Below are 27,296 nucleotides of genomic sequence, written 5' to 3'. Positions count from 1 at the left end.
ATGTGAATATATTTACAAAGGGGTTAATCTCCATGCCAGCTGAGCTGTTTGCTGGGAATCCTCTGACAGAGGCCTGAGGGACATCATGCCTCATGTTTATGCTCCTTCATGAATTGCTTTCCTCACTGTAAATGTGAGATTATGTAAACCTCTGCCATTAATGACTGATTGTGCCTCCATTGGGAATGCTTTTAAGGGTACACAATGTACCCTTTTCCAAAGTTACCTATAATGAGTGATACTTGGAAAGGGAAAGAATATTTTCTTACATCAGTTTCAGCCACTGCAAATGATTGCTCAGGGTTGTTGCCTGCTAACTCACTCTTTTCCTTCCCTCCTTCCTTCCCTCCCTTTCTCCTTCGCCCCCAGACCCAAATCATTTAAATTGCTGTGCTGGTGACTGAGCCATTTGGATGACTACTCGATCTGTTTCTATCTTCCCCCGCCCCAGGCAGCGTTAGGATCTGGATTTAGGCCTATGTTCCTTAAATGGATAAAAATCTGCACACTCAGCAACAGGCAAAAATGCATTTATAAATGGGTTAATCTCTTTGCCAGCTGAGTTTATTTTCAGGGAATCTCAGCCCTTTCCACTCTCCTGGATTTCAATATACACAAGCTCATGTAAATCTAGCAATATAAATCAGGTCAGCTCTGAGATTAGAGGTGTGGAAGCGAGACAAAGAGAACATAATCAGTTCCTGCATGCTGCTGTGATGCTAATGACACAGTTACAAGAAGTAACTTTAATCCTGAATGTCCTATGTGTTCTGCAAAAATGTGTTGAGTCGACCTGCCAGGATTTAAGATAAATCCACTGAAATGAAGTGAACCATGGCCTTTGCCTTTTTTTTTTTTTTTTTTTTTTTTTTTTTTTTTTTTTTTTTAAGTGGCAGATATGAGTTGTTGCTATGTTTTTTTTTTCTTAAGCCCAAACTCATTCAAATGCTGATTTAAAGAAGCTAAAACTGTTTCAACTTTCTGGCTACATAGCAGATTGTCTGGATGTACAAAACAGTACAAAACTATATCCAGAATATATTTTAGAAAATAGAAAAAAAACACATTATAGCAGTAAAGAGTGGAAGCTAAAGTAAACCCACAATACTTCTGCAGTATGATCAGCACCACACAGGGTCTGACCTCATTTGCCTGCGGCAATTGTAATTCAGTACGTGCAAAATTTTAAGCAAGCTAGCTGAGCAGTTCCATACTGTAATTATTACAAACATTAATAATTAATATTCCAAAGACAGTAAGTATTCTTGGTAAAAAGGTTTACTTTTAAGTATTTCTCAAGATGCTTTATTACGTAAGTGCAGGAATCCCAGATTGATACTTCTAATTAAATTAGAGGTTTCTTCTGAGGTGAGCATGTTAGATAACAGGGACAGAAAGCAGTGTGGCCAAGCACAAATCTTTGAACTTATTTTTAACCTCTTCATCATACTTCGTCCATCTTTCCTCAAATAGATCTGCTACTAATAGTAACAGTGATGAATTCCAAGTCGCAACTCCTACTGCTTTGGGGACTCATTAATGTTCTTGTAGGTTCACTTTGGGTCAGACTGTCATCTAGTTTACATGGAAAGCCCATCTTCTTAACACTGATGGAGGATTTGGCTTGAAAATCATGAAGGCATAGCTACCAGGACCAGGATTTAAACAAATACAATAGACAGCACAACACAAGTAACAAGCTCCCACTAGTACTTGAACCTTAATTGTTACACAAGTAACAAGCTCCCACTAGTACTTGAACCTTAATTGTTTCTACCAAAAGTTTCATCTGGTGCTTCTGCACTTTTGCACTTCAATTAAGAATTATTTTGTGGGTTTTATTAACAATGTTTTACTCACTTAATGTAACAATGTAGTGTAAAATTGCGCTGATGGTGGTTCTGGTGTTTATGGAGTTTATGGCTTTGGATAATAATAAGAACAACAGAGAATCAACCTGATATTTGGCTGAAACAGGTAAATTAAAGAAATTATTTCTTAATGAAAATAAAATAAAAAAAAGTGGGGGGAAGGGAGTGAGGAATGGCCCCAGAATGGAAGAATCATTGGCAGGAGAACATTTAAAGAATTAATTCCTTTTATTTAACAGGAGATTTCAGAAGGGGATCAAGAGTACACACAGCTCCCAGGGGCCTGCCTGCCTCAGGCTCTGACCTTCTACAGAAAGGGGAAAAAATGGCTGGGGAGAGCCATTTTTTGAAGAAAAAATGACAGGGGCCATTTCTTGAAGAAAAAATGGCTGGGGAGAGCTATGGGGGCTGCTCATGGATGTACAAAATAATACAAAAACTATGGCCAGAATGTATTTTAGAAAATAGAAAAAAAATCATTATAGCAGTGAACAATGAAAGCTAAAATTCATTTACCATCTTGCACAATGTGCTGTAAGTGATCCTGATTGACTGGGGAGTTGGGCTAGGTGATCTTCAGAGGTCCCTTCCAACCTCAGCCATTCTGTGATTCTGTGATTTAATTCATTGCTATGAGGTGAGAACTGTGCTTTTGGGTCGAGTCCGCGTTGCTGGAGGGGTAGCAGTCACTGTGGCCCCAACCAGGCAGGAGGGCAGGAGGGTGTAGGGCCAGGATGCACCTGTGGGGCTGGGGGGGTCAGGAGCCATAGAGAAAAGGTGAACTGTGGGCCAGGCCCCTGCAGTGTAAAGGCAGAGAGCTGGGATACAAAAGTAATACTGGGGGGGGGGGGGGGGGTTAGCTTTAAGAAGGGGTTGAGAAAGCCAAGGGAGGTTTGCAGATATTAAGAGAGGACACCATAATCAGGAGGTCAGCAGAGGAGAAGGGAACTGTTGAAAGATGTAGGTTGGGGGAGCAAAGTAATGAAAATGCTTTTTAGATTGATGTGTGCTTTTAGTACTAGCATAAAAGTCAAGTTGTTTAAAGAGGAAGGCCAGCATCCTATATCCATTATACAGGAGGAAAGGCATTGTCAAAAGAGCTGGAGTAGAGTTGCCTTCTTCAGTCTGTAAATTAGTCAGATGTGCAATACAGGTGTCTTGATGCAAATGCAAATGCACTGGAAAGTGCTGACTTGCAGCTCTTCTCTCTTCACACTTGGTGAGGATGAAGCACTCTTCCTGGAGAGAATCTGCACTGGTTCTGCAGGGTGAAAGCAATGGAGAGGATTGTGGAATCTCTCATGGAGATACACAGCCCATTTACTTGATAGAACTCTGTGTCCCTTAAAATGTCTGAGCAGGAAGGTTTGGGCAAAAACAGGATGAGGAGCACAGTGACAAGGCACACAGATCAACATCCTCTAGCCTTTTCAGTAGAAATACCAGAAAAAACTTCTGGACAAATAATTTGCAAACTGAGAATGCATTTGGGCATAATGAACATCACGCATTTTTTCAGAATGTAGAAAAACGATCATGGGTAGAGAAAGGAGGACAAATTAAGCCAAGCTTAGCTTTAATTTAAAAAGCAACTGAAATAAACACACTTCTGATTTAGGAAGGTTGACACTTTAAGTTGGTTTGCTTAAGAACAGAAATCTTTTTTGTTTGTTTGTTCTATATGAAATAGAAAGTCTGTACTTGAAGTTTGGCAAGCATTATTTCTTCTGAGTTCTAAACCAATTACACAGATTTTGAAGGAGAAAAGCAGACCTAGGATCTCAGACAGGTCTACAGAACCTGTTCAAAAAAGGATTCTTCCAGGTCCAGAAAGGATTTATGCATAGAACCATCACAGAATGGTTTGTGACATGTTGGATCATCTGGTTCACCCCACCATGGGCAGGGACACCTTCCACCAGACCAGATTGTCCAAAGCCCCATCCAGCCTGTCCTTGAACACATCCAGGCATGGGGAATCCACATTTCCCCTCTTTTAATTTAAACCCATTGCCCCTTGTCCTATCATGGCCTGTCTGTTTAAAAAGTCACTCTCCAGAAGTTAGATAACAAAACCAGTTTATTTTTATGAGGTTAAAATACAAATATTTTATTCCTTGCCATATATTTTATACCAGAAATTGGTTCTTCCATAAAAATATGACCATTTATTTTATGTAGGCTTTCAGTCCAGCCTCAAGAGTGAAGATATCTCAGTTTTATCTTACTTTCAACAGTTTTATTACAATGACCCCATTGGCTATAGAAGCATCCAATAGTCAAATGTTTCTTTATGCTCATAAATATGTTTGTAAAAACCTATTTCATAGCTTGCAAAACAAAAAACAGTCATCAAAATAAAATAAAAAAAAGCATACACAAGAAACAAACAAGCAAACAAAACACAAAAATCTCTTGGGAAGACGTTTCCTTTCTCTTTAGCCTGTAAGTTATTGTCTGCAAGTTTCTTAAAATTAAATTCAACTTCAAAAACAATGATAATTATATGATTTCATATTTATCTTACAGTTGTTCTCAAAAATCCACTTAGCTAAGTTTATGTTTTTTTTCTTTCTTTTTTTTTTTTTCTTCATATTTTCACTGAGGTTGTGCATGGTAGCCAGGAGCTGCAAAGCCTTGCACACAAACACTAGGTTTAATGTGTGTCATCTTGTATAAATGGATTCAGCTTGGGTCCTGAATCAGCAGAGCTGTTAAGCACACACTGGATTCCCAAAATATGTTATAATGCTTCATTGAGTAGAGGCAAAACTTTTTAGTAGAAACAAAAAGTGACAAGTGGGACCTTATCTGTCAACCTGTTCTAGGCAGTGTCTGATTCTGGACACTTCTGACCATTCCCTGAAACACCAATGTTATCTGCTGCATAACATGTTTAATTTGTGTCTGAAATTCTCAATAACTTTGTGTTCTTATGTGCACACTCATGATGACACTCAGTGTCAGGTCACAGTGATTTAAATTTAGGTACCTATAAGTACGTAGTGACATGTGAACTAGGTGTCTACACTTTGTTATATTCAATAGAAACCTAATCAATGCAGCTGAAGGACAGTGCTCACTCCTGTGAGCTCTTCAAATCACCCTTAATTGGCAAGCAACATGAGGAGCTCCAAACTCTATCACATTTGCCTAATGGAGAAATCTAATATCCTTTGGGTGTCCTGCCTCATCTCCTACTACAGTTTGGACAGGCCTGGATCTCCTTGTGTCATGTCTGCCATGCAACCCTCCCAGGTGTCCTGTGACATGCCTGATGACATCTGTGTTTGGCAAGTGAGTCAAGTATTTTATCTTTGGTAGACTACAAAAGGAACTTCTACACTTAGAATATATGTAGACACCTGTTTAGACACTAAAATGTCTGTAGGATAGAGTATCAACTTTTTAAATTTTGTTGTTGTTGTTGTTGTACTCTCATGCTGTCCATGCAAAATCTATCAAAAAATGTATATATCATTTGATGTTGAAAAAAAAAAAAAAAAGTAAGTAAAAACTGAATGTTTTCATGTTTATAAGTCTGTCTGCATTTAAACAAAAGTGACTTAGAGCTTACTAATGCATTGCTATGTCAGACACAGTACTATGTTACACCATGCTGCCTCCTTGATTATGTGAACAGCCATGCTAAAGTCTTATTCTTTGCCTGTCCAGATATTTGTCTTTTAGTCTGGGGCAACACCTTGCAAGCATGACCACCCTTTTTTCTAGAGTTCAGAGTTAACTCAGGTATTTTTCTGCATAAGAAAGATTATGAGAAGAAGAGAGTATGAAGCTGTGCCGCTGTGCCAAAGCCAGGCTGAAAGAATCAGTTCATTGCTCTGTGGTCCATGATGCAGAGACTGCGCACTGCAGGAGATGGATGTCCTCCTGCATACCTGCTAGGTAACTTCTGGCATGGCTGGCAGAGCAATGGGATGGACCTTGTTGGAAGGATGGATGAGGAAGGGGATAGGGTTGAACAGTAGAAATGGAGAATGTAAATGATGAAGGAAGGAAGGAAGGAAGGAAGGAAGGAAGGAAGGAAGGAAGGAAGGAAGGAAGGAAGGAAGGAAGGAAGGAAGGAAGGAAGGAAGGAAGGAAGGAAGGAAGGAAGGAAGGAAGGAAGGAAGGAAGGAAGGGAAAAAAGAAAGAAAGAAAGAAAGAAAGAAAGAAAGAAAGAAAGAAAGAAAGAAAGAAAGAAAGAAAGAAAGAAAGAAAGAAAGAAAGAAAGAAAGAGAAAGAAAGAAAGAAAGAAAGAAAGAAAAAGAAAGAGAGAGAAAGAAAGAGAGAAAGAGAGAGAAAGAAAGAAAGAAAGAAAGAGAAAGAAAGAAAGAAAGAGAGAGAAAGAAAGAAAGAAAGAGAAAGAAAGAAAGAAAGAAAGAAAGAAAGAAAGAAAGAAAGAAAGAAAGAAAGAAAGAAAGAAAGAAAGAAAGAAAGAAAGAAAGAAAGAAAATGGACAAATGTAAATAATGTCCTGGCTCAACACCTGATTATATTGAACTTTCTGCCTATAACTGGGCAATAAAGGTGTCCAATAAATGAGATAGCAGACTTCATTGCTATGTAGTATCTGCTCCAGTCTTATCCAGCCAGTGGAGCTACATCTCTGTAACCTCATTTCTGGGGACAAAACACTGTGTTTATGCCAGCAATATCACAAAGGATTTTAGTGCTGAAACTGGCAACTCAATGAAGTGCTGAAGGCCTTAATATGGAAATCTGTCTTTCTGTATCTACAGTTCTTATTTTGCATTTTGAGGTTTCAAAATTCATTAAACTGTTCCTTTCCTTATTTATTTGAGTCATTCTTCAATCTCATTCCTGCCCTCTGGTTTTGATTAGTAGTTATTAAGTAGTAACACCAATAACGGGAAAATGACTATTTTGTCCTGGAAAATTTTAGAAGTTCTAATAACTGTTGTTTTTTCTACAGCTGAATGTGAACATACAAAATGAAATCTGAAACAATGTTACCCCCTTAAAACCTACTTCTCCTGAATATTTTTTAATTATTATTTTTTTTAATTTTCATTTTGACTGCAAGCTACTATGTTTCCTCAATAGTTTACTTTAATAAAGCTGATATTACTTTATGTTTAGTAAAAGATAAAGCTGATCTTTTCATTGCATGAGCAATCTATGTTGGAGAAATAACTGAAGCTATAATGGTGAAATATGCCAGAAAGAAGAGTAAATTGGATAACCCAAACATCTGCTTTTGTTCACAAACGCAATGTAGAAATCCATAAACCCATCCAGGGAAAACACAGACTGCTATCTATTTAAATTCAAATTAACTACCTGTAGAAGAAGATGTCTACTTTTTCTTTTTTTCTTTTTTTTTTTTTTTTTTTTTTTAATTGGAATGGTTGGGTTTCAAGGTTCTTAACAATGAGGTTCAGTACATATATTTCAGGTGAAACCATGGAAACAGCAGGAGCCATTTTACTGAAAATAGAAATACCATGAATGACCTTGACATTTAAAAGCTGATGCTGCACACTGTCATTTAGATTGTGAATGATGAGTGTATTATCAAGTCCTCTGTTTCAAAACTGTTCTTGGTCTTCCAGTAAGGAATATTTGAAACCTTGGGGACTCTTCTCATCCTTCTTTCTAGTGGACACAAGGTAGGAAAATTGGAAATATCCAGGAGGACCTGAAAAATTGTAAATGACTGCACTGGAGGTTGAGAGAGTGGCACTCAGTGAGATTCATTTGCACTTGAAGACTGAAGCTTGAATTCTATGTGAAGACCCATCATGCAAAACTTCTCCACTCAAGTAGGCACGTGTGAATGGCTTTTTGCTTTCCATGTGAAGACAGATTTTCTGTCTATCTTGCTGTTTCATTTTAAAGGTGATTTTTCTCTTTTTTCTTTCTCTCTCTCTTTTTCCTTCCTTCCTTCCTTCTTTCCTTCCTTCTTTCCTTCCTTCCTTCCTTCCTTCCTTCCTTCCTTCCTTCCTTCCTTCCTTCCTTCCTTCCTTCCTTCCTTCCTTCCTTCCTTCCTTCCTTCCTTCCTTCCTTCCTTCCTTCCTTCCTTCCTTCCTTCCTTCCTTCCCTTTCTTCATTTTTTAATTTCCCCCCCCCCCTTTTTTTTTTTTTATTTAAGCAAATTCACTCTTTACTTTGCATAAGAATGCAGAAAAAAAGCTCTGGGAACCCTACCATCTGTTGTGCATGCTTTTAAACTTATTCACGGAATGACTTGCCTTCAGTAAAGAAAGACAAGCCAGCAGAGACATGAACCCTGCTGCTTCCCTCCCTTGCACCTGGGGAGGGGTCTTAAAGAAGACTGAACCTTATGTCTTCTCCAAGTATTCAGGATCCCATAGAGAGAGAGTCAAAAGCACTTTCAAGGAGGTTTCAGGTGCAAGTAGGTTCTTTGTTTCTCAGAAGACAAAAAATGGTTTGCAGGAGTCAACAGCCTGGAGAATAAGTGACTGACAATGGAAATGCTACCGTTGACTTTTATGGGACTGGGGTTTTACTCTTTGGCTTTGGCTGGCATTTTATCTCTTGGGTGTAGCTAACACTTAAAAGCCCCTCTTTGAAACCACCACCGCCCATATCTACTAATTCGCAGAACACAAACCAGTCCATGTCAGAAGGCATTTCTGCTTAACCACCAGGCAGTAACTTAGCTAGCACTGGGCACCATAAAAGGCCAGAGCTGAAATGCCTCCTGCAGCTTGGTTTGCCTTCTCCAGTGGTTTTATACAAGCTCTCACCCTTTCCTTCAGTCTTCTGTTCAATTCCTCCCCTTTATTTATAAAACGTTTGACTGTAGTCCATGTGTATGTATGTGTGTGTGCCTGTGGGCATGTGTGGGTGCACATCTGTAATAATAGTTTTCCCCTCTTGTCTCTTTTGCTATGTTGAGTTACACTTGTACTTCAAAATAGGATTTTTAATACTTAAAAAAGACTGCTACCACTGCCCTTGAAGCTTTGCCTACTTTGTCTTGCCCTTGTGCTGAGAGCAGTTCTTCCTTTAGGTGATGGATGGGAAGCGCGTTTTATGACATTTCAGATCCAGCACTCTCATGGCACGAAAGGGAAGATACTAGCTGCAGGGACAACAGTGACAGACTAAAAACATCTGAGTGAAAGTATGCCTTGTGAATATCATTCTAGGCAGGGTTTTCTTTTAAAATTATTTAGGATTAATTCCATATAGCTATTTTCTATGTAAAATAATTTAATTCCATTCATCATGGGTTAATAATGCATGTTAAAAGTGAATGTGCAGCAGTGTTTCTTGTATAAATGCAACCTCTGTCCCTGTGGACCAGAAGGGTTTCAGAGTAGTAATTAAGACAATCAGAAATTCAAGGTTTGCTCCTGCTCGCAAGGGGAATAGCAGTCCTAGCAATGCCGTATATGACTTCTAGCTTACTGTGAGTGCCTTAAGGTCGCTCTCAGCAGTGAGTCCTTGAGCATCACATAACACTCTTACCTTGATGATCCCTACTGACATCTAGTAATAAGACAAGAATTAATATAAAGTGTTTTGTTTTGTTTTGTTTTGTTTTCCATACCACCCTCCCTCCCAAAAGGAAAAAAAAAAAATATCTGGGTAAATAGTGAGCTATAGTGCATGGCTTTGGCAGAGCTGAATTGTGCTCTGTGGCACCCTTGGATTGAAAGCCTTCAGATACAGCTGAGAACCTAATGTTCTTGCAGGTTAGATTACTGGTCACAGAAATAGTAGACCAAATAAGATTTACCTAATATCTCAACCAGGACCCAGATGCCAGCTGGGGTGAGTGGGGAAAGGGAGCAGACGGAGCCTCCCAATGCAGTAGATGCCTCCCAAAATGCAGTAGAAACTGCATTTGCAGAACAGGGACCTGTGGTCCCTCAGCCCCTCTGCAACTCCTCTTCTGACAACGTCTAACTCTGTTCTAGCCAGTATTTCTAATGAACATGTCCCATCTTCTTGCTACAATTTAACCTGCTACCTATGACTAACATGGGAATAGGCCTTCGCCAAAATGTCATGACAATATGTATCTTACACTTATCTGTGACCTTAGGTTGAACAGCGGTACAGAGATGATTTGCTTCTGTGATACAGAATATTATTATTTGAAGAAACACTGGGACAGTTACATTCCTCTTCTTGAAAGCAACAAGGTTGCTGGATCCCATCTGGAGGCAGCAGGAGAGCCTGCAGTAGGAGACTGAGGGCAGGAAAATATCTGGAGCAGAAATGGATCTGGCTTGCCTTTTCCCACTTTTCCCCCTCTCACTTCAGCTTCAGTGCAAAAAGTTTCCCCAGTCCCTAACTAACCTTTAGTATCAGATTAAAGTTAGTGCTCATTACACATGAAACCATGTGGAACAGAAAAAGAACTCTAAATTGTGTTACTTTCACCCTTACCAGTGCAGTGTAACATAAATCCTGGATTTCCTAAACCCAGAGGAACTGCTTTGGCCTATAACTCAGTTGAGATTTTGGGCCACAGAGATTAGAGCTCAGTGAAATAGTGGGGTGGTCTTTAACACAAGTTGGGAGGCAGCAGTAGTCTGAATTTCCCATTGGATTTCATATATAAGCCTCCATGGCTGCTTTGTCTGAAAGCTTTCTGGGGTCAGCAGCTGCAGGAGGCTACTGCTTTCTGAAATAAGCTTCCAGAGTGGCCACATTAAAAACATATTTTCAAGGATAAAAGGTGAATAATGTTTCAGCATATGGTTCCTCTTAGAGCATTTCCTTTGGCTCTTTTTTCAGCCTTATAATAATAAATATAAAACTTCAGGATAATTTTGCATGCATTCTTCTATGAGATCTGCAAGTTTTATTTGCACAGAGACCCTAAGGCTGTAAAATATGCCCTGTTGGGCAAAATATTCTTCCTATAAAAACAACAAAATCCTGCTTACATATCTGGCCTAAATCTGTTTTAAACATTGTTGCATATTTACCAGATGCTTTCCTGGATACTTTTTGTATCTCTGCTTCTTATGCTGTATCGCTTCAGACCAATAACTGTCAATAGCCCACTACATACGTTTCTGGTTTTCATATTCTAAGCAGAGAATTTGTTTTAAGTGCAGGAGATGTACAGTTGCCCCAGGGCTTTGAACTGGCTTTGTCATTCCAGATGTAGGGAGTAAAAGTCTTACGGATTTATCTCAAGCTATAAGTTTCCTTGTTTCAGCAGTTTTCTCCCTTTTTGGGTCTACTAAAAGGGGAGGAAGCTAACTTCTGTACTGGCTGCTGCAGAACATTTCTAATATTCTCAAATTTACTGGGCTGAAGATACTAAATCCCATTCTAGATGGTAATGCATTTCATATGATCCTATTCTCATCACTCCTTCCAACAAGTCTTGTGTTATTCTTATTTTTGCTACCTTTGTCTGTATTCATCAGCATTCAGTTCCTTTATTGCTACTCAGAAATTCAACTTGTTCATGTTTTTTTAAAGGCATTGGTTCTGAATGTTGTGTGCCTTCCCTGGATGAATGCTATTTCCCTTGGTGTCAAGGCACAGGTGCTGATTCCAGGTGGCATATTCCTGACTCGCCGCTGAGGCGACTGGTTGGGATCACACCTTGGAGAACCAGCTCAGAGACCAGTACAGTCCACAAAGATATATTAGATGTACTTGTAAACACCCTGTGGATTAACTTAGATGTTGGCAGTGGAATCGATTTCTTTCTTGCTCTCTGTTTAATGGCACATTATAGATTTTGTGGCTTTTTGGTCATTTGCTCTAAAACCCCTAAGTTTTTAACAAGATGAGTTCTGCAGTTGGTGATGTTTGTGGTCAAGGAGTGCCATGGCCCACACCAGACTAAAAGGCTGGCATGTCATGTCGTGGTAACAAGGAGCAGGGGATGTTGACACAGGAGTTCCCAGACATTTTTATGTTCTTGACTTTTATGTACTGACTTTTCGAGAGGATATTTTTACTTAGTGGCGTTCTTCCATGTTTCTTCTATTGTGGTGCTGTTATTTTGTGGTTTTGCCAGTACAATTCCCCTGAGAGAAGCTAGTGATCAGGTGGGAGACAAAAGCAATGAGAAAATGTTCTATTTTAATACAGAATTTTGAATGTGGATATGGGCAAAGAATTCAAATGGATTCAAACTTTTGTTTTGAAGTATTTTGACTTTGTCACTTAACATTTAAAACCAGTACACTTAAAGGCATGTAAGTGTAGAAAGGGGAATAATGTTTAAGGATGGTTAAGGTCATAATGTATATATTAACTGAGTATAAATACATTAGCTTATACATGAATACAGAATTTGTGCCAAAAGGCTGCTGAAAGGTGACATTGAAATAAAGCAGCAGATGCTGAGAGGCAAGATCTCTGTGAATGAGAGTGAGAGGAAAATGTGCTTCAGTCTTTGTTCCTGGCTTTGATCTTGGGTTCAAACAATGTTTCCACAGTTTCAGACCAATGTTTGTACCCTTTTAAAAGCAGAGTGTAGTAGAGAGACTGTGACTTTTGGGAAAAATGTGAACATAAAGAGTGAAATAGCATAGAAAGGCACAACATTACTCCCATCTTCCTCTCCCATTTATATCGTGTATCTCATGCCTCTTTGATGTCTGATACTGCTGTGGCAGTAGGGAAACAAAAAAACAAAAAAAAAAAAGAAGAAGAAAAAAAAGAAAAGAAAAAGGAAAAAAAAAAGGCTTAAAATCAGAGGTTTAGATCTTTTTTAGGAAATAATTCTAAGCACTAAATATGCCTTTACTTTCAAGGGAGACACCATAGCTCATTTTATTAGTGCTCGGCTACCACAGCCCTGTGTATATTTCTATCAAAGTATACTGGTGTTTAATAATGTGGTTTATCTTACTTGAAAATGAGTGGGGAAAATAAAATCTTTGGTGGTCAGCTGGTGGATTGTATGCCTTTAGATATTTCTCACTCAGGGCTAGAGCAGCACTGCACTGCAGGATGAGCTATGACTTGGAGCTGCCCACAGCCTCAGCATGCTGTCTGCTCTAGTGTGGGCTCCTTCCCGGCCCCAAGCAGAGGGAAGACGTCTGAGGAAAGTCCTCTCCTCTCAGGCCTGAGAGACTGCTGTTACAAAGGCCCTTTCCTTATTCTGAAATCTTCCAGCATCCCCCTGCCCCTTCCCTCTGTCCCACCATACAAATTCCTAGCACAGTCAGACATGTTGCAGCACTGGGAATTAGAGCCCTTCTCTCCTTGTTTGTCACTTATCATTTATCAATATGATCTCCAGAGGTTAATGGTATGTAAAAAAAAAAAAAAAAAAAAAAAAAAAAAAGGTATTTAGTTTCTCTTTGTTTCTTCTACACAGTCCCTTCTATTTTTTTTTTTTTTTTTTAATTTAATATAATTATTTTAATATGCTTATAGTCAGTCCCACTTTCAGGATGCTTGAGTAGCTTTTTCAAACATACTTAAACACTGGGCTTTTGCTTTGAGAAGGAAGGTCTAATTCTGAATGCAGCTGATGAAATTATCTTAAGTAGATTCACTATTGCTTACCTCCTCAGACTTTGCATCTGCATAAAACAGTCATTACTACAGAGCCATTACTATGGCTACCATAGGTGGCATGGTCTCTATCCTGCAATTAGGCACTCAAAAGGAAGCCCATACTTACAGCAGTGGTGCCAGCCCCAGCCCTGCACCAGGCAAAGCATGTGAGAGCCTTCCCCGAGCTACCTCTGCAGGCAGCCTCATCACCTGCGGCTTCTGGCACGGCCACTGGGACTCACACAAGCCCAGCTCATTACCTGACCTGATATGTGCAGTGTTAGCACTGATAGCCATCACCCCTAAGCTTAACCATTAGTCTTTAGACAGCCCTTTCACTTTTCTTCCATTCCCCTATTACTTTGCATCTCCCTTGCATTCACAGTTTCTTAATTTCCTTCATGAACCTGTAGCTGGCTACTCTGGAGACTGATAAAAGTTAAAGTGGATTTATCTGAGCAGTGATCTGAGTGTGGTTAAGCTCATTTCTTGTACTAAATGAGCTCTTTAGTTTAGAGTCTGCTGCTACAAATGCTCTCTCTGATGTCCCAAATAAAAATAACGAGCTGCTCTCTCGGAGCTGTGAGCTGCCCTCAGGAGCTCATTAGGACACTGGCTCGGTTAGGATCCCCGAGGAACGAAGTTACTTGTCCTTTCGCTTTATGCTTCCCAGTGCTCACACTCCAGGAGGACCCAAAGCCCATTAGCCTCCTAATGCACATCCTGTTTTGCTTATTGCTTTATTAATAGTGGGTTGGGAACGAAGAGCAGATGTTGCCCCAAAATGGCAGTGGTGTTAGGGAAAAGGGGAAGGAAGATAAGCCAATTTATTGCGTTTGTGGCATAGTGTTGAGTGGAAAACCTGGTTGAAAATGTGAAATTCTGAAGGAAGGGCAGAGCCATCAACTCACACCACCCTACAGCTGAGGTCTTCCCCCCCTTCATGGGCTGGAACTGATCAGGCTGAAGCACCTCATTGGGCATCAGCAGTTCCCCGTACTAACAAAAACACGTGAACCCCCAAATCCATCACAACCATAAAGTGTGATCTTCTGTTGTGTAAGCCCATGCCTTAACCTAACAAAATGGAAACTGTATTATTTTCCAGTTGTAGCCATAAACAACTGGTTTGTAACACCAGTTGATTACTGGACGCTTGAGGGAGATTGTGCATTTTAAATTTACTGAGGTGAAACGTTAAAAGCAGAAAATCTGCACAATATCTTATGCATTTATATCTTATTGTGAACTTGGGGACCATTACTGCACCTTCTGTAATCACCCTGTCAAAGCCTCTCCTAGTGAAGACAGTAATATTGATTTCCCTTTCATCACTTGGTGCTGGATGTTCATATCCACTGCAGACTGCAAATGCTCTCTTTGCTCAGCTAACCTATTATTTAAGTATTCAGAGCCAAAAGAAAGCAGGTAAGTCTGGCCTTTTGGCAGCTGTAGTTAGCTGGAGTAGCTTCCTAAAACAAACACCTTCATCTTATTCGAAGGATCATTTTCTCTCTTTATATGTTTGCTGCTGCAGAAAGAATTGAAGCTGTACTCACTTGCAGGCTGTTTGCAGCAGCTGTGAAGTCTGGAAATGCTTCCTAACCCTTATATTTTTCCATGGGGTTGGATAACACTTTTCCAATATCTACAGCTGTTCTGTGATCTCGTGAAAAGTATTGTTTGTATACAGTAATGGCTGGGAATCCTGGCTGTAGAACAAGATCCCAAAGCTGAGGTGTAAATACATATCCAGAAGGCTTACAAGCTAGTTACTGGTTCATATACTAGTTAAATATGACTGAGATACTGAAGTCTAAGAGATTACTGACAGCTGAATAGGTTACTACCAGCTGCCTACCAGCTGGATTACTTGTCTCTTCTCAGGGATGGCTCAGTGAGATGGCTGAGACAAAGCAAGAGCTCATTCCTATTGAACTGGGCTATCCTTTCTTCCTCTTTTCCCATCCTTCCCTCTCTCCCCACTGAACTGAACAACCCCACTAAACAACCACCAAACTTGAAGCACCTCACCAACAGGAGAAACCTGGCGAAAGCTTGGAAAGAAAAGGTTGTGCCTTGGCCGTGTTGAGTTTGACCTGGCTGAGTCAAAGAGATGTCAAGCATAAATTTAAAATAGAGGATGGTATCTTATGATCTTATTGATCAGGATTATACATAAGCAACCAAATGTAGTGACTTAAAGTCAGTGACTGAATCTCAGACATTCCCTTTTTTGATGAAGGGGACCCAAATCCAAACTAAATCCTCCAGCCTGCCAGCAAAGCACTGGATATGATCTATTCAGAAATGCATAGGATAGTATATTATTTTGGCGCATTCTTTAGTTATTAGTTTATGGTAAAGCTTAGGTCAAAAAGAGGAATGCCTTGTCAGGTCACTCTCTGTCAGTCCACAACAAATGTTAACGATTTGCAGGACTGTCTAGAAGGGCTTCAAAAACAGAGAGCTGGGGGAAAATAAAGCAGTGTGATTCAAGATATCATGCCAACTGAGAGAAGGGGGTGCAAACGAACACTCCAAACTCCCATTTTTCCAGGTTGTGTGTGTGTTTCTCACTTTAGGACGTGGCTTTGGTTGGAGACAAGCCCCTGCACAGAACAGACCTCCAGGCCACCTGGTTTTCTATTTTCCCTAAAGCATGCCTTTGTCGTTTCTTCTCACTTTCCAACAGATGCTGCACTTGAGGTATCACCTCCCGAGCCTTTCATCGCCTTGCCCACAGCACGGTGCAGCGGGGCACCCCCGGGGGCTGCCAGAGGCACCCGCGCCCCGCCAGCTTCGCGGGGACAAGCACCAAGTTGCGGCCCCCGGCGGCTCCAGAGAGGCACCCGGGGGGGGGGGGGGGCTCTGCAAACTCCTGCAACTCCTCCAGCCCCAGCCCCAGCTCCAGCCCCGTCTCGGGCAAGCCCCGGGCCGCTGATCCGCTCTCCCCAGCCGGGCCGCGGCCGCGCCTGCGCTGCCCGGGGAAGGCGGGGGGGGACCGGGGGAGCCCGGCGGGAGGTGACAGCCGCCGAGGGGGCGCAGGGCCCGGCTGGCTGCCGGCTCGGCCCCGGGCTGCGCCGCAGGCACGGTGAGTAAAGCCCCGTCTTCCCCCTCCGCGACTGCCGGGGAAGGGACCCCCACGGGGGAGGGACCCACCCCGGACAGGGAACCCCCCCGCGGTGAGGAAACCCCCGGGGTCCATGTCCCCGTCCTTGTCCCCATCCCTGCCCGGTGCCCCGATGCGGCTGGGGGGGGCGCGTCTCGTCGCCGGGGCTGCCGCTGCCTCCGCCGCCCGCCCTCCCCTCGGCTGCACCGAGCTGCTGCGGGGAGACAAAAGCGGACAAAGGAGGCAGGCAGAAGGCGCGTTGCACGGCACGGCACAGCACAGCACGGCACGGCACGGCACAGCACGGCGCCGGGCGCTGCCGTGTGTCGGGGGACCCCCTGCGAGCCGTGCCGGAGGGACACGTTGGGGCTGCCTGCCCCGGCCCCGCTGCCGCCCGGGCTTTGTTCCCCTGCCGTCCTCCCGATTTATGCCGGCGCCGTTATTTTTAGCCCCGAGGAGGAGAAGCTTGGCGCGGCCACCTCTGCCCCGAGGGGCGGCGGGGGAAGGAGGGAGGGAGGGACGGAGGGAGCGGGGCGGGCGCGCTGGGACGGGCGCCGCTGACCTCCCGCTCTCCGTCCCGCAGGTCGGCGGCCGCCCCCCCCTTCCCCGGAGCTGTGTCACCGGCGGCGAGGAGCGAGGATGAGGGCTGCGGAGCGGCGCTGGGGGGCGGCAGCCGCCGGCAGCGGGGGCTCCCCGGCGGGCCCGCGGCCCCTCGAGCGACGCGGCGGCAGGACGGAGCCGCAGGAGCCTCCGGCATCGGACACGTGCGGCGGGGCGGCCGGCGGCCGCGGCTAGGGCCACCCCCGTCCCCTCCCTCCTCCTCCTCCTCCTCCTTCTTCTCCTCCTCCTCCTCCCTCCGCACTATGCTGCACGCCCGCCGGGCCCCTCAGCGCGCCGGGCGCACGGCGCCGATGGAGCCGAGCGGGCCGCTCTGAGGCCGCCGCCGGTCGCAGCATGGCCTCGGCGGGCAGCCCGGCGCCGCGGAGCCCCGGGGCGGAGCGGCCGGAGGCGGGTGCGCGGTGCCGCAGCCTGCCCGTGCTCGGCTCCCCCCTGGCGGCCGGGGGCGGCGGCGGCGGCGGCGGCGGCGGCGGAGCCCCCCCGGGCCACGCCGTCTCGGCGGCTCCTGCTCAGGACGAGGGAGCCGGGGCTGCCCGGCCCCCGGCAGCCGCCGCCGTCGGGAGCCTGCCCCGCAGGACGGAGGTGCCGAGCCGGGGGGTGCCCCCCGGAGCGCCCCCTCCGCCGGCGCTGCTGCTGGCGGGGCCGCCGGGCAGAGCGTGCCTGCGGGCAGTGCTGGCGGACTCGCGGTTCTTCTTGGTGTGCATGTGCTTCCTGACCTTCATCCAGTCCCTCATGGTGTCCGGCTACCTGAGCAGCGTCATCACCACCATCGAGCGGAGATACAGCCTGAAGAGCTCGGAGTCGGGGCTGCTGGTCAGCTGCTTCGACATTGGGAGCCTGGTGGTGGTGGTGTTCATCAGCTACTTCGGGGGGCGCGGGCGGAGGCCGCTCTGGCTGGCCGTAGGGGGGTTCTTCATCGCGCTGGGGGCCGCGCTCTTCTCCCTACCTCACTTCATCTCCCCACCGTACCAGATCCAGGAACTGAACTCCTCCGTCAGTAACGAGGGCTTGTGCGTGACCGGCAATGGCACCGCCAAAGAGCAGTGGGACTCGCCGGCCTGCGTCAAGGACTCCGGTGGCAATGATCACTCCCTCTATGTAGCTTTATTCATTTGTGCCCAAATCCTCATTGGCATGGGCTCGACACCCATCTATACCTTGGGACCAACCTACTTGGATGACAATGTCAAGAAAGAAAACGCCTCGCTTTACCTAGGTAAGGCATCCGTGCTGAAAGGCTGAACCCCAGGTCTCTGAGGCGCCGTACCTTCTGAACAGCACCCGTGCTAAGTTTTCCTTCTAAAGTAAACTTTTGAGTTAAAATCACCCTGCTTTCCTACTTTAAAATGTTCCTTCCCCCCCTTTCTCATGGGATGGTGAACAGCAGTAACAGGTGAAGCCAAGGCAGTGTGTGTAAAAGTGGCTGCACTCACACCCGGCTGCATGCGTAGCAGGACATCAGAGAAGGTCGTCCTCTCTAAGGCTTTTCAGCACTTGACTTGAGCAGGTGACTTCTTCGGCAAGCAGCGTTAAAGTTAGCCGTTCCCCTTCAAGGGTTTCTTTTTGCTAATACAGAAGCAATATATTTCCAAATTTCGGTCAGCCTGCCTTTAGCCTAGACTATCTATAATGGTAATGTTTTATTAGTACTTTGACAGATTTTTACATGTTTTGTTTTGCTTTATCAGAATTTAACTAGCACTGAATTTTGGCAGCGAATCATCTGGGAACTCAGAATGAGTTAAAAAAAAACACACAACTTTGATAAAACAGCAAATGAAAGCCTTCAGGGTTAAGAGCTCAGTTAGGGGAGCTCAAAGAACACCACAAAACCACAGTTTTATGTACCGTTAATATCTAGCACCTGGCTTTTGGCATGTACAGATAGTCTTCTTGACAGTCATCCTATGATGAGAGAAAAGAGTTTCTTGAGTAACTGGGTACTAAACTTTTTTGGAGTTTGGAGATCATAATTTTTTGATAGCATGTGTAATGTGAGGGAAGATTGTTCTCTGAATTCTCTTAGTATCTTAGATGATTCTGTGAGAAATAAATCTCACTCCTTCAAATAAGTTTCAAATAAAGGGAGGCACTTACGGTGCTGGGAGAGCTGTGAAATGGTTGTGGATGCTCAGCACTCCCATTTTCGGTTTAATTTGCTACGTCGTTACGATAACCTTGGAGATAATCATTCTGTGTAAAATAGACTGTCACAAAAGGAATACACACAGCGTGTCTGTAATTACTTTGTTAAGCAGAAGTAATGATCTGGATCTGTGTTTTTTATTCCTTTTGACCTGTTCTTCAGCAATTTGGCTGCTCCCTGAACCATTTTAAAGCCAGTTCTAAGTGCAGTGTCGTGAGAAAGCCTTGGGCATTGTTAGGCTTTAGAAGGAAAGATGGGGATTCTCTGTGGTTTTTCTCCTGTTTTCACAACATTGCTGATGTGAATTATTTGATAAAACATTTTCCCTCTCTCCACACCCGCTGAGAAAGGTTAACTGGTATGGAAATTTCTATTAACCTGGAATCAGCTCTGTTGGCGGTACAGAAAAGCAAAGAATCTTCTTGTTGAGGTTCCTAACTATATTTTGGAGCAGTAGAGAGGGGTCTGAAACTTTCTCCAGTAGATGATTTCATACAGTCCTCAGAAACAAGGAAGAAAAAGGAGGAATAGTTGCAGGCAAGACATGAAGGGCAAAAGAGAGGAATGGTGTGAGAGATGGAAGAAAGCCCTTGCCCAAGGGGGAAGCAAGGTCAGCGTTTGTTTGGAAGTCCTCACTGCAGGAGAAGCTATGCTTGCCATGAAAGTACTCCTACCGCAGGAAATCGTAACAAAGTGACTCAGATAACTTAATTACTGCAAAGATCAGCCTTAAAGTTAACAAAGGTAAAGGACACCAGCAGCTCTTGGAAGACTGTGTGTGACCTTGGAGCTCACACTGAATTCACTTTGATCTATAGTGGGAATACCCTCGTAGATTTGATGTTTGTATGTAGTGATTCAGAGCAGTGAAGATGAGATACCATCTGAGGAGTAAATGCAAATTTTATGCCAGCCATCTGATAGTGTCCACAGGGAAAAGAATTACAATGAACACAAAGCACATTTTGAAAACAGAGTAAGATATATCATCGCTTTCTGTCAATTTTTGAGCTACAGGCAGTGTTGCTTGCCACTGGAAATTGAGGTATTATGTTTTTAAACAATGTGAAATTTTGAAGAAACCTTCACTACTTCAGGTTTGAATATTTACCTCTACCTTAGGCTCAAGTCAAAGACTTTTTGAGGGGCAGGAGTAAAATCTGAGTTCTGTGGAAAGAAATAAAAAGAGCATTGTGTGACATGTTGATGTGAGCAAACCTGGATTTTGGAGCTCCTCCGAGGTCTGGAATGTCTCATGTCCAGCCGGGCACAGGGATGGGACACAGGTGGTAAGGGCATGGCTTGTCGGGCCAGCCAGCACACATCCTGCATTGTGCAATGCTCATTTCTCAAGGCACTGTGGTTTTATTACAGGGGCAAGTTATGCAAATGGTGTCAAAATGTAAAATGCATGTGTGCATGTAGCGGTGAGCTAACAAAAAAATCTTGGACTGTGCTGTTCAGAGGTTTTTGAAAAGAAAAGAAAGCCTGGTGAAACAGATCCCATCGACACAAGAACACATCTCAGTGAAGATGAGTTAATTTCAAAATAGAAGTATCCTCTAACACAGAGTGGAAAGTCCCTACTGTGTTTGTAATCAAGTTGGTGTTGCATGCTGTGTTTTCTTTGTAGAAGTAACATCAATATGTGTTCAAATGGGAAAAGTTTGTTTAGAAGTGTGTATGTTGTAAAGGCTCCATGGAGCTGCACAACTCAGCTCTTCAGTTCAAGTTTGCCCACTAATTGTAGGGTGCTAAAGCCCCCTCGGTATCACTAATCCTGATTCTGCAAAAACTCACCTTATGCGGCTGTGGAAGCTATTTTATTTATTTTCCGAGTTAATCCAGCTCAGGGCTCGAGTGGCAATAGCATATCCTCTTAAGTGTAGGCATGCAAGCTCAATGTGGACAGCTGTTTTAACATTCCTGGCTGGAAGTCCTGCTCTCAGAAAAAACATATTTGATGCTTATACATAGTCTCTTGGCTGCCTACACATAAGTCCATCTGTCGGGGTGGCACTGCGCCAGTTTACAAGGTGGTATGTCATTTTTAGTAGGACAAAGGTGCCAAGCAGGGATGTGTGTTTGGGCCGCCTGCATAGCAATGTGCAAGCTCACCCTTCTGTGGGATGTTTCTTCCTTGTGAAGGCAGAGCTTAGGGTCCTCCTGCCCCCCAGCCCCGGCGGTGCTTTGATGCCACAACGCTGACTTTGAGAAAATGCATGACATCAGACTTGGGAACAAGTCAGGATTGTAACAGGTGCCTAGGAAATACAAGAACTGGCTCCGTTAATCGCAGATAATCCAAAATGGAAGTTACATGCTTTCTATAAAAACTGGGCAATTGCTAAGTTGTCTTTGTCTGCTTCTGAAGTCTGTCCCTTCTGTGCTTGGCCATAAGGTGTGCAGGTAATTACATCAGGGTGAAAACCCTTCCATTTCATTTGGAATCGGGTTGGGCTTCCCAAGTCTGTTTTTGTACTCCTGATGGTGTTTCTGCTACCAATCAAATTCTAAAACTTAACTTAGACATAGTGTGTTTTTGTAGAGATCCAGAAGTCTGTCTCGACTATGAGTTTACCTTGTGTTTGTGTCATGAATTATAGGAGCTGTTTCTGAAATTAGCTGTAGGACTTGGAAAAGGAAGGTTTATTAGCAGCGTTATAGTGCCTGAATAATTTCTAAATATTTTTGTGTATTTTGCAAGTGGATGTTTTAATAACAAAGGAATTTCCTTTGAAAATTCATGCATAAGACAGCATTAGTTTTACAGAAATACTGTGTTAATGAGAACATTTCGGCATTCAGGAATATTTGACTTTCACCAGTACCCCGGAAAAGACTTGTGGATGAATTAATTGTTGTGCTAGGGATGATTTATTCTCACATTCCAGCGTGCTATAGGCTGGTGATGATGGGATATTAGAAAATGGCCTAAGGAAGTTTAATTTAAGGCAGGCTTTCTGTAAGTTTGGGAACAAACAGTAATTATGAAATGCAAAGATAAAGCTTTTATGGGAGAATAGCAGAAAAATTGGATAAATGTGTGTAAATAGGGTTGGTACAGATAATGGCATAGGAGCCAGGGGAGTAAAATCCTTTCCTAACGTGGAAGAAGAATAAATATTTAGACTGGTTTCCAAAATATTTGGACTCTGGCTTTGTTTTCAGGAGGATCATTTGCGGGCTGCTATTTCTAACATTAGCAAAAGGGCATTAAAGCTGTAACTGGCAAAAATGCTCACAAGCATTTTTCACTGCTTGCTCTATTTCCTATTTAAATGAGCAGTGTGCTCAGGTTATTCCTCAAATACGGGATTAGTTTGTCTGAGTGAAAGCTACTATTTGGTTTATCCATGGGCTAACACAAAGAGCTGGCCCACCAGCAGCCCTTTGTATGGATGTGGGCTTGCTTGCTTCATGCAGCAGCTGGGCAGAGCTGGCTGCAGCCTGAGACCACTGTGCTCTGGGCTGGCCTTAGCATCTTGTGATGCAGGTGAAGCAGCTGCAGGTCTCTTTGTGCACATGGATTATGTTGTACTGTGCTTCTTGGGCATTCCTGTAACCTCTTTTATGTCAAAATGCTGATCAGGCAGCAGGCATTGTTCCTAATGATTATTTAAAGTGCCATTGTGCAGTTTTATTGCCCTATTCTACAGCTAAGGGAATGGCAATGGAAAGGCAAATTCTACTTTTCTGCTTTAGTCTCCTGCTCCCAGGTGGACTGCTACATTTTTTTCATAGTGTAATCCTCGATATCATTTTTTTACAGGCATTGAAAGGAAGGATGGGTTGTGAGCACTGTGTGCATATAATAAGTTCAGTGAAGGGTGGGTGCAGCCTATCCTCTGAAGTTTTCTGCCTGCAGGCTTTGATGGTGAGCGTGGTACACCTTCACTTGCATGGTCAGGATTGTGTCCCTAAGGGGTGCTTCCTGCATCTCTCCCCTCATGTCCCTGCCATTAGCCATGTCATCATTCACAAGCAGCTCTATTGACAAGGTGTCACTGGCAGTAACTGGCAAAATGAGGTTTGCCCTTTTTAGGAGCAAGAAGAGGCTTTTATATGCATATGTACTTGCCTGATAGCCTGTTTCCCTTTATATTAGATAACAAAATTAGGTGGGACCCCGGAGTCTGAAGTTCAGTGGGGTCTCAGTCCCAATTGTTGTCCTTGCTTAGCGCTTGTCACATGTCAGCCTTCTGGGTCTGAAAGTGCCCTTTTCACCCGCTCACGCTCGGGAATGCTGTTTTCTTGGAGAGCAGCTCTTTCCTCCCAGGAGAGCCTCTGCCGCCATCCAGATTTCAGCAGACAAATGTCTGAACTTGCAGAGTTCCCCAGAGGATCTCGGAAACTTAGACATGAAAGCAGCCTTTGAGTAACAGCTTGTCTGTACCTTCTCCCAGGGACTGGAGGCTTGGGATCCAGTGTCTAGTTACCCCGGAGCTGGAAACTTTAGCTCAATATTTAGCTCAACAAAAAAAGCTGTCTATTTTGTAAGGAGTTCACGTAACCACTGCTGCTGCAGGTGGGTTGGAGTGTAAATGGCTGAGGATGCTTTGTGGTTTCTGTAGCTTCCCTTAACACTCATGAAGCGGCCACCTCACCTGTCCAGGCTTAATTTATGCTGGTATAAGTCATGAAAGTGCTTCTGCAGTCAGAGGAGTGTGTCATCTAGGTGTGCAGATGGGCTTTCTCCCTACCCTCACACAAAGATAAATAGCTTTCTGTGCAGAGAACACAGATAGGTGTGTAAACTGGGCTTGACCTGCCATCATCTAAAAGTATTAATCAGGGGATTTTTAAAACTGGTGAGTGGATTTTGTCCATGGGTTTTAAAAGGGCAGAAAAGTAACTCAATCGCATGAGAATCTTTCTATAGTCTCACCCTTTATTTTTAACCTGTTTTTGGTCTTCTTCATCCTGATAATATTCTTAGAGCCTCTATTAAGTGTGGGAGGCATGAGCTCAGTTCTGGTCTTTGTTATTTTTACATACTTTTTATATTTCTTTTGAAAACAATTGAGAAGTGGAAGGGGAAGAGGAAAGACCCAGGTGGACTGCAGTGTGAGCTCTGATGGCAGAGCAAGCCGGTGGCCTTCCTCAAACATGAATCATCCGCAGAGTTATCAAAGTTTCAGCTCCCGGTCCAAGGGTGCCTCTGCAAACCCATCAGCAGCCACAAGCGATGCTCGGAGTCATCAGGGCTGGGGTCTGAAGCATCACAGAGATTGTCACTTAAGTCAGCCAGATCTGTACCCCAGCTCCTTCCAAGTGCCCAGGAAAAAAGAAAAAAAAGGGACATTTCCCATGGTGGGAAAGAATATGTCAGTGTACTGCAGCACAGAGAGAGATGGGCTATGTCCTGCTTTGTCTCTGAGCAGGACAGAGCAGTTGGGAGTTTGTGCATCTGTTGTGCTGTCATGGGGCCAGAAATTCATGCATGCCGCGCAGTGCTACCGGGAGAGCTCACGGACCTGGGTCTTTCCTCTTCTCTTTCCTACAGCCTTCTCTTCTGCACAGCCAGTTTGTTCTTGCTTGAGAATCTGGAAGGTGTGAGCACAGAAACTCAAGTGCTGCATTGTGCTGCACTCACAGCTGGTAGTGTAATTGGGAGGCACTGATTCTCACATAGGTAAACAGCTTATTTGGCATGAGGAGAAAAAAAGCATGTATTTTTACTCGTTATTTGAAAAAGCTGATACGAAAATTATTGAAAGACAATAAACACAGCTGTATGATGTGAAGTGCCTGTAGAACAGCACTGGTTGTGCACTCCTGTAATGTTCCTCTGAGTCTCCTCTCCATTTTCCATGCAGGTGCTTTTGTAGCAGCTTGCTTTCTTTTCAGTGTCTTGCTGGGATTTTTTTTTGGTTGCTTCCATTTTCTCCCACACCTGTATTGATTTTAACACTTCCTTTACATTGCAGCACGCACTGCAGGACCTCAGTCTGACAGTTACCTCCACTCCTGTGATCGTTGGTGCTTACAGGAGGAGAGTGAAAGCTTCAAGAGCCTCAGCATGCATTTTCTTAAAATCCAGTGCTGCTCTGACATGAACTACCACTTCTCCACTCATTTGAATTTAGTCAGCTTTTGCGAGTTAGTAACAAAATATATATCATATATCTATGTGTATATGTATATCTATATATCCTATATGTATACATTTATAATATATCCTATATTTATGTGTCTGTTTTTAATGAATTTCTTCTGATTGATAAAAAGTAGATCCTGTATGGATTCTTCTGTGGTTTTATCCTTGCCTTTTTGCATTCATTAAACTCTTCTCCGGAGTCAAAATATTTCAGACAATCCAAATATTAGCTAAGCATGTCTTCTGATAGATACTTTGCTAGCCCAGTGCTTGCTGTTGTAGTTTGCCACAGTGTTTTTCACAGTTCTGCTCCCCATGTTTTCCTTCAGGTCTTGTGCAGGCACTTGGAGGTGCCAGGGTGCTCCTGAGGTCATGTGCTCTGAATCACACCTAGGTTCCCACTTCTTTTTTTTTTTTTTTTTTTTCAGTTCCTGTTTATATTAAAATCTGAACTCTGGACCTCCCCAAGAGTCATTTTAAGAAGTGCATTTGTGTAGATAAAGAGTAGATAGTGAAATAGTTGTGAGCATGCTGCTGTGGCTGCTGGCCTGTAATTACTCAAACAGAATGTGTTAAGCAAGCCTCGTTTGTGTCCAAAATATATCGATAAAGGAAATACTCTGTAAGGTATTTGCTGCTGCTGCTGTGTGTTAAGCCCTCCCTGTGCTTGAGGAGAAATTGCTGTATTCAGCTGAGTTGATGACTGGGTAGATTTTGCTATGTGTCAGACACCTCAGAATATTGCCTTTTCCACCAAAGGTCCCAAAGGAGTGAGCTCAGAGCCTTGCAGATGAAATACAAGGGAAATTCATGAGCACAGTCCCCTGACGCTGCTGGTTAGGTGGGGTTTTCGGCTGAATAGAAACCAGGAGTTTTTGAAGGAGAAGGAAAGGTTCAGTAGTGCAGGGCTGGCTGTGCCTCTTCTCTGCTGCAATGGGGAAAGCCAGAGATGCTGCTTCTGTGGAGTCCCAGAAAGCCCCTGGCAAGGCCGAGAACTTTTGAGGATTACGAGAAGAGGGAAGCTTTGCTTCCACCCATGCTTTCCTTTCCCCGAGCCCAGCATGTCCCACTATTGCCTATAGTGCCTCTCTGCACCACTGTGCAGAACGTGGCTCACCCACCCCTGGTGTTTCAGGAGCTGGGATCTAACAAGTGGTGAGGAAATAGTTTGCCACTGTCTGATTTGTAATCTGTTTTTACGTTTCTGCTTATTACTTCATTCCAGTGAGTGAAAAAGAGGCTTAATAGATAGTGCACTCTTGTGGAGTGCCGATAACTTCAGCAATGGCCCTCCCATTTCAAACAGTGAAAAAAATCACCTATTATAGAAAACCATGACATAACATTGCAGATTCTCATTTTCGCGAACCTGATGAGCAATTTATGTCAACTTGATTTAATACAGCTGTTTAGTGGCAGAAATAGTGAGGGTATCTCTAGGGAGAATTTTGGTCGTGGGGGAATACAGCTAACACATGAGGTTTTGATTCTGCAGTGTGGTAGTGCTGATGCACACAAATTCAGACATTCATCTGGAACGTTACGTCATTGACCTAAAATGGGAATTTCAGAAAATTAAGTTTCTTCTGTTAATAGCATGACTGAGGGCTGGAAGTGGGCTTTTGGGGTCTGAAACAAGTGATTGTTATTTTGTTACCCCCGCTTACTTTGTAATTAGAGGAACATAAGTCCTGTTACTGTTACACACCAAGAATAAAAAGTGCTCTGAACCCAGCACTTCATCTCTGTAATGTAATGCCACAATGTAAATCATTTCTCAAAGGTAGGGCTGAGGAGTGAATTGAGGCTTAAAGAAAGAGCTTTACTCCAAAGTAGAGGTCCCAGGTAGCAATTGCCGTCTCTGGATCATCTGTTGGCCTCAGTGAGTGAATATTTTCATGGGGCCGTGATTATAGTGACACAGCTACAGGTGACCAGCGTGAATTCCTTTGCTGCAGATGCAGAGGGGAT

General features: G+C 43.6%; 1 protein-coding gene across 2 annotated transcripts in view; it reads left to right on the top strand.

Moving 5' to 3' along the window:
• The first annotated feature begins 16,382 nt into the window (after positions 1-16,382).
• The window catches only part of SLCO5A1 (solute carrier organic anion transporter family member 5A1), a 79,664-nt gene continuing 68,750 nt past the window's right edge, over positions 16,383-27,296 (top strand). Inside the window, exons 1-2 of one of the 2 annotated variants that reach the window (XM_084509650.1) lie at positions 16,383-16,443; positions 17,045-18,295. In XM_084509650.1, the coding sequence (XP_084365776.1) occupies positions 17,416-18,295 (880 nt within the window). In that variant the 5' untranslated portion in view covers positions 16,383-16,443; positions 17,045-17,415. Of the gene's footprint in view, positions 16,444-16,718; positions 18,296-27,296 lie in introns of those variants that run through there. The other variant, XM_084509651.1, reaches the window with a different exon arrangement.

Source organism: Aythya ferina (genome assembly GCF_964211825.1).
Source record: "Aythya ferina genome assembly, chromosome: 2".
NCBI lineage: Eukaryota > Metazoa > Chordata > Aves > Anseriformes > Anatidae > Aythya > Aythya ferina.
Note: the sequence above shows the minus strand (reverse complement) of the source record. Positions and strands in the feature narration are given on the sequence as shown.